The 13,524-nt window shown below is 41.0% G+C and overlaps 1 protein-coding gene across 1 annotated transcript in view; it reads right to left on the bottom strand.

Annotated features, from left to right (window-relative positions):
• Window positions 1-11,236: 11,236 nt before the first annotated feature.
• The window catches only part of lrmda (leucine rich melanocyte differentiation associated), a 212,720-nt gene continuing 210,432 nt past the window's right edge, over window positions 11,237-13,524 (bottom strand). Inside the window, exon 7 of the mRNA XM_027277499.1 lies at window positions 11,237-13,071. Coding sequence (XP_027133300.1) covers window positions 12,992-13,071 — 80 coding nt within the window. The 3' untranslated portion in view covers window positions 11,237-12,991. The remainder of the gene's footprint in view (window positions 13,072-13,524) is intronic.

The following is a 13,524-nucleotide window of genomic DNA, read 5'->3' on the forward strand; positions in this document are numbered from 1 at the left end:
ATTTTGTTTATCTAAAACGTTCCTTTTCTGGTATTACAGGGAGTGCCAAAGCAACAAAACTTGGATAACAAATTATGTAGCATTTTATAAATCTGCTGTGATTTATCTCAAGATGATCATACTTCCACTGACAGGTTGCAGATAATAACAAAATAAGGTTAGGCCAACCACATAGTTCATTTTTTAATAGGTTTGTGGTACTTACTAAGTTCTCCATGGAAAAGGGTATGTAAACTAAATGTAAACCTACTCGTTGGTTTATGGATAACTGCCTTGATTTTGGCATTATGGACAGATTTTTCAGAGCCAGAAAAGACCATTTTTGGAGTATTGCAGATAAAATTGCAGTAACTACATTAGTAATCAAGTATTCCCATATTCCAGCCAAACAGTACGCTAAAATATCTTTCTGAAAACATTTGGAGTGAGAAAATACAATATATATGTATTTTAACCCAGCAACAGAATTTTGATTAATGTTTGATCAGCACTGCCTAGTTTGACAGTTTGATCAGAGTTTCATGAGCCTGTCATGTCAGGCTGGACGGACTCACTTAGAATCACTTGTCAGTCATAAACATGCCCTAAAGCATACGCTGCTTTATCGTCTATAATTTACGAAATGAACATCATGCTGTATGGAAGGCTAGAAATAACGATTGAGACCATTAACACATTAAGAAAACTGTTGACTGAGGTAATAAATCAAGTGAGAAGTCCTACAATTTTTCCATAAAATTCAATATGATTCAACTTTTTTTGTAGCCAAAAAGTTGGCCAATCGAAATAATGCAGCTTTAAGACACTTACATGTTCGGCTTCACAGAAACTATCAACTATTTTATTGTCAGGTACAAGATTGTACTTATAGATGACTTAAGAAGCCTACAGCTTTATGTGGACTGGCACCTGTACTGTGTTGGCACACCATTAGTACAAAATAGTTCCACTGTATACCCCATTTCTCATGGCTAGAGGCTGATGTTTGCAGGGCTTTTAGGTAAAAGATCTGAGTATTTCTTCTACCACTGGGTTCAGCACTGATAACAGCTCACAGTTTTCTTAGTACCTTTGAAACCCAGCTATATCAAAAGTGATATGATGATATGATAAATATCAGTGCATTCGTTTTGTCACTAAGCCACTTTGCTGTGTGTATACGATAGACAGGTACTGTGAAATGCAATAGACCCAGCACCTGACCTTGACTATCACCAGGGGAAACCTGAGCTAAATGTATATTGTATTTCACCAATCCCAACCCTGCAGAGGAGTCATGACCCCCGCGGTCCAAGTCGCACCGCCAATCCGCTTATCCATTGAGCCTGGCATTAGTCTTGATTTACGTTTACTGACATGCTATTAGCTGCTCCATCACTTTTACCTGTCAAACTGTCAATCAACAGGGGATCCAAAGTGATGGGTGGGAATAGCATTCGAATCTCATTCTGTCCACATAGGCTCGTATATCTCCATGGAGACAGTGACAGTGGAAGAGCAAAGGACATCATACCAGGTATTTTGCTGTGCTGTCATGTCAGTGCTGTGGATGTTTGTGCATCACATCGGGATGTGTAGCATCTTAATGTGGATTGGGTTTACAGATACAGTGATTGCACAGCCAAATGATATTTTGAGAAAGTAATCCTCTTTCACGTGTTATAGCTCTAACATGTCTGAGTAAAGCCTGAATGGTGATAAGCATGTCATTAAACAGTGCCAAAGTTAAAGATTTTTTAACCTTTATGTATCGCAGCAATTTTCCAACTGAAATTATCTCCTCCTAGATACACTGCACTAAGCACTGTGTCGACTGTGTCAAGGGTACTGAGATATCTCCTGAGTATCCTTCAAACATCATGAGCAGCACCAATTTCTAAGGTGTTATGATGAGGCAGGATGACTTCTCAGACATCGACCCACTCCTCTCTCATAGCTAGAAATCAGTGGACATCTCATAAGTCTCTGGGCCCTGCCTGCTACTCCTCAACTGAAGTGTGCAATTTCACACTCCAACGTCAAACAGCCGGTCAGAAGGAGAATGTATGACCCACCCTGGCATTTGTCCTCATTTCTCTCTCAAATGTGCAAACACTATTACCCTTGGGTTATCTTAAGTGGTGTGGTGAAGATTCGCAGCCTTTCCTCTCTTCTCTTCGCCAGACACACCATCAAAACAGGACAAGCAGCAGGGATGGAGCGGGGGGTAAAAGATGGCGCGAGGCAGAGGGGGAAAGCGATGGAAATGGAGCAGATGTTTGTGTGGCTGTTGATTTGTGGCCTGATAAGGGTGCTACACAGGCAGCTGGAATTGATGGCTTGTTAGTGAGGACGGGCCCCTCTGTGAGTTGTTTTCAAAATGATTGATTTACAATAAAGTGGCTCCGGGTGTGTGCATGCAGGCAGAACTGATGCAGATCGATCCCACTGAAATTGATTGATCAGCCATTTAGCTTGGCAGTGTGTTTACCGAACGAAACCAAGCAGGACTCTCTTCCAGGCATCTCTCCCCCCATAAAGCAAAGGAGAAATGCCACCTCTGGGCCTGTCTCATTGCTTTGGCAGTGGCAGCAAAAACAAGCCGTATCAGAATATGAACCATAAAAATGTAATCATACAGTGAGAAACACTGGCATAAACGTTTACGATTGTGTACTTTATTCTGCTATCAACGTGTCCTTCTGCGACATGGAGATACTATGCCTTTAAAAATAATGACTTACGTTGCTCTATGCAAGGGGAGGAATACTGTTTGCCTTATCGCTGTGTCACATTGAGACTTTCTGGGGGAGTCATAGAAATAACTAATAACAGTGGATTTCAGTAAACAAGCAACTCGTTGTCAGTAATACTTAAAGCTGACACAACAACAACCTTTACCTTTTTTAGTATTGTTGAGACGGCTATTATCCATAATGCAGAATAGTCCTCGAGTGTTAAAGTGCCTTGTCTGTCTACAGTGTCTTTAGCAATTTTTCCAAACAGTGCATACAAGGGTCTCTATGTACATTTTATAAGGAGTTGTATTGATGGATATAGCACAAGGACAATGTTTACCATGTGACCTCTGTGACTTTTCTTCACTTCCTCGCTGCCAAAACAAACCTCTCCACCACTCTGCTAAGGACTTAAATCACCTGTCCTCAGATGCCTCATCCTGTTATTTGGATAATTGCCAACAAGAGCAAGCTTTTCCATTCTCACGACAGCATGCAGTGGCACCATCATGTTCCTTATTAACAATTTTACACACTTGGTCGCAGCGAGAGGGTGTCAGAATGCCAATAATATTTACCGTCTGCTGTGCGGGCTATTCAGGGGAGGCTGAGTGTTGCTGATTGCCCTGACAGAAGCTGACAGCACCCTGAACCTGAGATCCCTGCAAATCGACTCAGCAGAGTGTCGTCTTCTTCCCAAGGCAGCAGGGTGTGTCTTTGCCCATGAACCAGGTGATGGAGCACAACACCGTTCATGTGTTAGCGTCTGAACACAAACAAAGGTAATCTTTCTTTTCATCTTTCAACATGCACTGGCAGATAGATTAGAATTTATATATATAAAAAATCAACATCACATAACCTCTAAGATTAGTCCTAACACCAGATCAAGGAGGAGACCATTTGTAGAAGTTTAAAAATATCTTTCTTATTTTTTAAAAGATAGATTATTTCTTTGTCTCTTCATTTCCCCACTGAGAATAAACTGTCCGGTTTAGATGTCATTATGGGTCACTTAGTAAATCAATGAGCTACAACGTTTAAAATAATTTTCCACAAGAGCTGGGAGGCAGGTAAATGAAACGGGTGTCTTGGGGATTATTGAGCCTTCTCAGTCAGTCCATCCAGTCTGTACTGATTTCCATAACATTGATGTGAAAGATGTTGACACCAATTATCGCATTTCCCTTTGACCCCTGACAATTTTGACTGACGGTGTTAAACATCACATTCAAGCACAAACACACACACACACACACACACACACACACACACACACACACACACACATCTGGTTGCACTGCATCACCTCAAACATATAGATATCAATACGTGTGGCTCCACGTGCGTATAGACAGCGTGTTTGTGTATGTGACAGAGACAGAGAGCGACAGGGAGAGAAAAAGAGACATCCAAAGACTGAGCCCCATCCCAATTCAGCCGTGATAATAGTTTCCATGACAATGAGGCATGCTCAGCGCATCAGTTGTGGCCCAGATAAACAGTGATCCTTTACGAAAACAAGAAGGTCATTACAGCAGCTTGTCAAATCAATGCCCAGTGTGTCCAAGTTGATTAAGACATCTCCCCTCAGCTCTGACACTCCGTCAATAGCAGCGGGCGCACAATGCAGTGGTGGGTGGGGGGGCTGGTGGTGATGTCTGTGCTGGAGGATTCATGTGTGTGTGTGTGTGTGTGTGTGCGTGCATGCGTTGGAGGGTGGAGGGGAGTGTACTCTCTCTCTCTCTCTTTCACGCACACGTACACACACCTACGCAAACACACGCACAGTACTCAGATGATTGGAGTGAAATACCCATCAGTCAGGGAGCCGAGGTGGACTAATGATTCCCTGTGCTGCCTATTAGAACTACATGACAACTCAATCCTGCTCACGGAAAGAGAAATGGAGGAGAGGGGGGGTGACGGGACGGGAAGGTGGAGGGGAGGGCGCAAGGAGGGGGGTTGAATAAAGAGACAGAGGAAGAGGAAGAAAAGAAAAAGTGACCTTGTAGCAGCATCATTTGAGGCTGAATTAAATTGGCAAGAGCAGCTAATCTTTACCTGGGGGCGATTAACAGAATTAAAGGAGAACAGCAAAGGCGCACGGGTTGGCTTTTCTCTTTTTTCTGCCTGCCACTGCCATTTGAAATTTGTGTTACATGTCCTCGTCTAAAAAAAAGTTGGGTGAATCTTCTTCTCTAAGCCCGTGGCTGATGGTTAGATCCTTCTATCTGACACACAAACAATAGCAGGCTCCACAGTCTGTGGAAGGCTGTCATTACTACTGGTGATTTATCATGGAATCAAGATTATGTTCTCAACTCAGGCAGCCTGGGTTGCCATGTTGAAAAATCATCATTCTGTTATTACTAACAATACAAGGACATTGATTTAAGTATTTCATTATCAAGTCAAAACTTATAGCTCATGTTCAAATTCATGTTTTCTCAAAAAAAAAATACAAGAGTAAAACTTTTCCCCTTGTTGTGAAATAATGGGATGCTATTAGTAGGAAGTGAATTACTTCAAGTTTAGCCTCTGCACTCGGTCTCATAGCCTCTCTCCTCTCACAGGCTAATCAATATGTTTGGAAAGGCAGACAAGGTTAGGCCTATCAGCCTGTCTGAGAGAAAAAACTAAACAAAAAAAACCCAAACATTGCTAATACCCAGATGTGAAGGTTCACGGCTGAAGTTTACCCACACATAGAGGAGAAGACACATAACAACCAATAAACCTTTAGCTCAGGGATATTCAAACCGACTCTAGTGAGAAGCTCAATATTTTGTGCTGTCGGCATTAAATCACCATATGCATATTTGAAATCGTGAATGATTTGTGTAGTTTGTGGCGAGAACATCTCTGCTTTGACTGAAGTAATACTTAACTTCCAGCATAGAAATGACTGTCTGCATAAAAAAAACAAATGTTTCTCACCCAGTTCTCTGAAGACGAACTGCTATAGCATCACCGTCAGTCTGTCACTGCCACTATGGTCCAGACTGAAACATCTCAACAACCAATCTATACAATGTTGTAAATTTGACATTTATGCTGCCACAATGAGGCTGACGTTTGCCCAATACTATGGCCTATAACCAAATACCTGCAAAAGTAATATCATTCCCATTACATATTATTAAATTCATCACATTCTTAAGAGAAAAATGTGCAAATTCTCTGTTTTCATCTCCCTAAATGTGAATATTTTCTATGACAGTCAAGTGAGTATCTTACATTTGCAGATGGTACCTTTATGACAGACATGACAGACATTTTATGGACCAACAACTAAAAGATTAATCCTGAAAATGGTCGACGGATTAATCTGTAATATAAAAAATGAGTTAGTTGCAATCGTGATCGTGTTGTGTTAACGTGTTGGTGCAGCCACAGAGCTGCTATAAGGCTATATGAGACTGATTTTCATTCATTTAATTCTTAATAATGTTTTTCACATTTTATTCATTCAGCCATATCCACCAGACTTTGTTACTGACTGATTCTGCATTTACCTTTACTTTTCATGAATTTTATATATTATGTGTAGCCATGTTGCTGCACTAAAGACGACAGCTGAGAGTCAAAAAGCTACCTTTAAATGCTATCCAGAGAAGAAGGAACAGCATACTTAAAACATGAGCTGACCACCAATATTACTTCCATAAAGACAAGATTGGCTGCCGTAAATAGCTGCTCACCTTCAGAGTATTCATGATTCAAGGATTTCATTTGTGCTAAGCCATACCCAGGGGAGGTGGGCTGGATCTCCATGTCTTTAAGAATGGCCCCAGAACAAATCTCCCCCACCTTTTCCTCACAATTAGTCACAGCCGCGTGTCAAAAATCGACTGCGACTGTATGTCACTGTCAGTGGCCAAGGCCAAGTCGAGCCGTTTCAGAGGCTGCCCTCCAGAAGACCCCAGAGATAGGAGAGGAGCGCCGCAGGAAATACCACCAAGTCTGACACGCAACACAACACACTCGTCCCTCAGGTCATGCTACTGTGGGGCCCATAATGTGTGTATTCATATGAAATGTATGGACATTGTTTACAGTTCAATGACATTCATGGGAAATATTATCTTTCATTTTGAGGTGGGGAGTGTAATTTCAACATCCAACGAAGATCCACAATGAGAGTCACATACAGCAGCCAGTTCCATGAGTGCGATATCATTGGTAGGTACACATCACTGGGCTTAACGTACAGTACACTGTTTGTTTAGAAGTATTTTCTTGTGCCTCAATGGAGTCAAACAAAATTGCCCATGTGAGAAAATCAGCCGTCTCTCTTGAGGGCTTTTTCTGGTTCTTGCTCATGCACCGTTGTCAGATAAGCACACCACGCACAAACACACATATACACAATCAGCGTTTTCACCCTCAGGACCTGGTAGAGAAAAGAAGTAAATGCCAATATTTCCAGGAATTTCCTTTGAAATGATTGTTCAAGTCTAGCGTGTAAAATCAATGGCTGATGATTTGTGTCATGTTAAGTATTAGCTGTAGGGCTTTAGGGTTTGGACATTAAAATGCAAACATTACATGTCTTCTGACATACCATTCTGTATAGACGTTGTATGTTGTATGAAGATGCTGTTTTAATAATGTAGCTAAAGAAAAAGTTTCTCTGTTATTATTATTATATCATATTAACACGTAGCCATTGGGAAATGTTCTATTTCTCCCATGCAAACATGTCATTGTTAAAGGAACATTTAAAGAATGAGATTGTACATCAGGAACAAAGAGTCAAAATTTCACTCAAAAATTGCATCAAACAATGTTTCACTTCAAAACAAAAACAAAACAAAAACATGTTGCATTGTTGTTGTACAATATTTAGCACTGACACTGACAATAATTAATATTCATGAGACTGTGACTTTGCAGCCCCTCAGGATGGTTAAATTAATTATGCTAACAGGGTCATTTAACTGCCTTATTCAAAGCAAGCAATTCTCGTGCAATAAATGACACAATAATTACGCACACAATCTAACAAGATGACAGTGACAAGTGGAGGAGTGACACACTCATCTCCATAAAGTACAAAGAACACATTTACACACACGCACGCACATACACAACAAACAAAAAGTAAAATCCATACAGGCAAGATGAAAGAATAACAACAACGAGAAAAAAAAAAAAAACAGCTAACGGTTTTACATCCACTGCAGCTTTTCACTCTCCACGAGTAGTAAACATGATTTATTACCACATGTTATTATTTAGCGTTATTCATCTTCTCTGTCAGTGCACACAGAGGGGTAATAGAAATGCCAGCAAGGTGGCTGATTTACTTAGTAAAATTTTCATATCAAGGCTTGCGAGGCATGATTGGAGTCTGTAAGAGTAACGGGAAATCATGCATTATGTAGGTGAATCTGACACGACCTTGAGACTTCTCAGCACAGACCATATATTACCATCAGAGCGACCTTCCCATCCCGAAGATACATCTGATGTGTTTAAGGCTGTTTTACAATGCATTAGGAGGGCTTTACATGTGCTGAGCTCACTTTATTTGCTCATACATTTCACAGGAAGAGTTTAGTGTCAGGCTGATGGGGACCATTCACAGTGACTGAGTCACTTGTCGAGACAAATGAGCCCATGCGTGGAAACAGGCTGAGGCGGTGGATAATAAGCATTTCAAAGCAAATTCCCACTTTTCCCTTTTTATTTCCCTCCAGTATACGGCACATTTACTATTCCGTGAACCCTCGCTGATTCTAGCTCATCATGTATTCTCACCTGCTACAATTGATTGACCTGCATCTTGAAGACAAAGAATGGATATAATTTTTCCCACCAAGTGATGGGGCGTCAGGATCAATATTCTCACTGTTGGTTAAGCTTTTGCAACCTTTACAACATCGATCTCTCTCACATAATTGTCTTCATTTTCAAATCAAGTTATTTATTTTCTTTTGTACATGCCAATGACATTTGGAATGCCTCCTGGTCTTGCTATATGACCCGTTGAAATACGCAAGATAAAAGGGCAGAAAATACAGATTCATTAGCATGTTACATTTACTGTCCACGTCTCCCCCTTTCTACTTTTCACCCCTGTGCTATAAACATATGGAGAGTGAGGCCATGTTGTATTTCCATATAAAAAGCCCCATAATTATAGGGGGGGATGAAGACGGTTGTTCCCCTTATCAGAGGAAATGATAAGGGAGTACCGGGCCCTGTGAAAGAACAGAGTCCATTTTGATATAATTGGCAGTGGAATTATTTATGACATTAATTGCCACATTATCGACTGGCTGTCAGCTCCTGTGTCAGTCTGTCCATCTTTCTTAGCAGAAAGAGCCAGCTCAGCCTGGTGCCCACTGACAAGCTAATTACTACAGCACAACCCTGAATGACGAATGTTACTCATCTAAGACCGGGCCCCGGAAATAAGGGCCACTTGCCCACCCCCCCACCCACCCCCCACCCTTGGCTTCTTTGGATCAAGTGAGACAGCAGTGTGCTGCCAAATGTCTTCAGGTGCAGGAGGGGAAGAGTTTGTATGTTAGAGAGAGAGAGAGAGAGTGAGTGAGTACGAGCAAGAGGGAGGTAGGGGGAGAGAGATTTCTAGAGCTAGGGGGACAGTTAAATCTAAATCTCACCCCATCCTGTTTGCTGCTCTCCTATCAGTGGCCAGTTGTCACTCATAAAGACAAGTCCGTTTTTTCTCCCTCTGCCTTCTTGTACATTTGCATTAGCTCATGCCAATCAGTCATCAGGCTGTGGGCTGATATGTAGTGACGGGGTGATTGGTCCTTAGTTCTTTTGACAGTGAGTCACACACGAGTGTGCCTTTTGGGGAGGTGAATTGTGCTGTGCCGCTAACGTAATATTAAGCTCAAAGGCAATATGCCCTGTAAATGCACTTTACGGTAACATACAAACTGTATCAATTTATATACTATTGATTTCTGCAGCAGTATACAAGAAGTCAGTGTACTTTAACAACAACAAGACACAACTTTTTAAATATTTCCAAAGATAAGCATTTTTTTTGTTTGTTTGTCTGATTATAATTAGTATGTATTATGACATGGAATTATCATTTAAACCTCCCAAAATGCAGGTTTCAAATGGATATTTGGTTTTATTGTGTTTACACTGTCACTGTCACATTTACTTTATTTATTATTTAAGATACTGCAAACAAATTAAAAGCAACAAGCAAAGGTTCACTGCTGATACTGTGCACAGACATCCAGCTGGGGCTCACACAGCCACAGATACACACAGAAAATATGTAGGTACAGTTATATCTTTTTTTTCTGAGTGCACACACACATACACACACACACTGACTAGTTGAGGAGCCTGCGGGGCTACTATAGCAGAATGTCACTGATCTGCTCTGATGAAGTGGCGTGCCATTTGTTCAGCCAGGAAGTTCCCAAGGAGCAGAAACAGTGACGGAGCTCAGGGTCAAGGAGGGCATTGCCTACAGGTAGATCTGTGCCTCACACCTTAATTAATCTACTGTCCGTGATGCCAGGCATCCCATTCATCCCCTTGCATGCACAAAGCCGCACGTCAAGCATATGTCAACCCGCTCCAGTACTCCCCGCCCATCCCATAATGCAGTTTGTGTTGGTGTGGCAGCTCGGGATGCGTCCCTGACGAGGATAGGAAGTGACACACACCAAACTCGGTGTGTCCCCCAGCCAGCTCCGGTGGCTTGGGGCCTGTCAATTCCAGCTCCATCAGTGGCACTGGCTCAATGGCAGTGCCTGTGACACATGTCACAAAGTTTTAAATGTCTGCTCTTTTCAGCAGGATGGCTGGGCGCGCGCCGCAGCCAGGGGAAGGATGACATTTTGTGTCGTGTGGGGGGGGAACTTGTTGTGGCTCCCCTCTTCCTGCCTCCTCCGGCTGTCAGCCCCAGTTTCCTCTGAGCATATCAAAACACAGACAAATAAACCTTGTCATTTTGAAACGCCGGCACTAGTGACCAGGCTCCTGAACGGCATGTCAGCTGGAATATGGTCACAGAGTCCTGTAGGAAGTGGTGTGTCACCACATGCAAGCATGCATACTCTTACACACACACAATCATGTAAACCAGCACACATGTTTAAGCTAATAGAAATAAGAAATAAATAGATGCAGGCATAGTCGAGAAACATGAGGCTTTCTCTGACCTTTCTTTCATTTGTCTATGGATGACTGACACACTGGATTGAAGCTCAACGTGGTTTCCATTAAAGCCTCTCCTCTCTCATCACCATAGTTAATCCACATTTAAAGACATAGGTAATGTAATCAAGCCTCTATGACCTGACAGGAGACTTGTCAGTCAGTATTTTTAACTACTTCTGCAAGTGTAATGACGAGTAACACAGGGCTATTAAAATGTTGATTGACTGTATTGATTGGCTTGCAGGATGATGGAGATTTGATCATTAGGAAAACAGTGTATTGTGATGACAGAAGGAATTAACGCAAAAGCGCCAGAGTACGTTAACCGCTGTATCAATTTGACAAGAAACACGTTAGTTAAACCCTTTTAATCACTTGGAGACATCCAGCTAATGCAATTTTACATCAGATCAGCTATATCACATCATTCATTCATGTCCAAGTCTCACATTGGAAGGTTGCTTGGAGAGCTTTAGATAAGACGTTAAAATATGGCAGCACTTCACCGTAGGTTGGTGTGAACACTTTAAAACTATGAAGATTATAAAAGTGTGTTATACAATGTAAACATTCAAAGAAACAATACATTTGAACACATTTGGAGCAAGATTTCACCACATTCACACGGCAGCAATTTTCAAGTTAAAACAACATTTAATGATAACCCATTAGCTTCCACAAGTTTGATTACATCCAGTGTGTTTTACTTCCAGGCTTAAATAATTGTGTCCAAGACATGCATTCATATTTCAGAATTTATTAACCACTTTTCTATTAAATCATGTAACATTATCAAATAGTAATATTATTGAAGTAATTGAAGGCAAATGTTTGCTGCTGTCAGATGATAACTAATAGGTTATCAAATATGTTGTTTTACCTTGAAATATGGCCTCTGTATTTTCACTATCCATTGTTTTGTTTTTTTACTGGATTTTTTCAATCTGGAAATGGTGAAATAACAATGATTTGTCATACATTTATACATTTACACAACTTGCAAACCTGGAATACACCAGTATGACTTGCATCACAATGCAATGCAAATAATAAAGTAACTGTTTCAGTATGAAGGTGAAAGTTGGAGACATGCAATGAGAAAGGCATGAGATAATAACACCATAATAATACATGATTATACCTGGAAAGTGTATATGCATATTTGGTCCCAACTTGTTTTTCTCAAGCTGATATTGGGAAGGTTTTGACCTTAAATCCGTGATACATCAGCTTTTTTTTTTTTCAAATTACACATGCTAACATATACACACTAGCAAAATAAACTGACCAAATCATTACTCATAACAGACAAAGAAACACAAAGATAAAATTCAATCAATAAAAACATTCAAAGAAAAGACACAAGAAGCATTCTTCTTTAAACTAAACAAGGCAGACTGATAATGCCTCAAGTTTTGACTGTAAATCTTAGGTATGTTTAACCAGGTAAACCTTTACCTGTCAAACTCTTTGCAATGTATTAATGTTTTAAACAGCAGTTAGGTGTGTGGGAGTGTGTGTGTGTGTGTGCGAGTATAAGAGAGAAAGAGAATGAGAGAGATGAGTTCATGTCAGGCCCCAGGTGTGTGACCGTCACCCCTTTCACCCTTGATTAGTGACGGTAGTGGATGGGTGATCCATCATGGCTGTCAAAGAAAAGGATGCAATTGGCTAGGTCTGTTTGTCACTGACTGTGTGTAAGAGAGAAAAGACTGTCCTTGTGTGTGCGTCTGTGTGTGCGTCTGTGTGTGCGTCTGTGTGTGTGTGTGTGTGTGTGTGTGTGTCTGGAGTTGTGTGGTTGCTGATGCTTACAGGCAATCATGTCAGTGGGAGTGTCATCTCTGACTCTAAGCTGGAAGCAGGGAGGCAGAGGCAGACCCAGCTCAGCAGTGGAGGCCGTAACTATGGGGCTGGAATATAAACTTTAAAAAAGAAAAAGAAAAACAAACACACACACAAAAAAACCCCCATCCCCCTTACATAACCATAACAACATCTTTTGATCACATATCAGCAGTGGTTCTTAATAAATAAGAGATTAATTTGATCCTCTGTTCCTTAACACCCATTGTCATACATGTCCCTCTTTACACCTGACCAGCTGTCCATCAGAGTTGATCATTCCGGATGAATCTGTTGCCTTCTGAGTGCTTGCCATAGTAGACATAGCGACACTTGGCGAAGACCCCTAAAAACAGAATGAGAAAGTCGAGGTGAGGTGCAGGTCATGCTTGTATTTTAAAAAATAAATAGGAAAACATTTATTATTAAAAACTGAGAAAAGGGTCGTAAAGCCATGTATTCAATTATTATATTAATAGTTACTAATTATGACCACATCTCATGAACAATACAAACTGATGTAATGATGCCAATGTAAGTTTCAAATCATTGAAAACAAACATAACATTTAATGGAGGCGTTCAGGTCTGAAGGACACAAGAGTTTTAGTGAGAAACGTTGACTTACTAAACAAAACTGTGTTTGTTTGCTGTTTACTACTTATAGTAAAATTCCACAGGCTAGCTTTAAATGGCAGGACTGAACAGGGTCTGGGTCTGCTCCTTGTAGGGGATGAGAGGTGTTGCTGGGGAGGATGAGCGTCTTGTTCCAGAGAAAGACCAGCATGGCCTCAGGGCAA

Source organism: Larimichthys crocea, chromosome III (assembly GCF_000972845.2).
Source record: "Larimichthys crocea isolate SSNF chromosome III, L_crocea_2.0, whole genome shotgun sequence".
Classification (NCBI taxonomy): Eukaryota; Metazoa; Chordata; class Actinopteri; family Sciaenidae; genus Larimichthys; species Larimichthys crocea.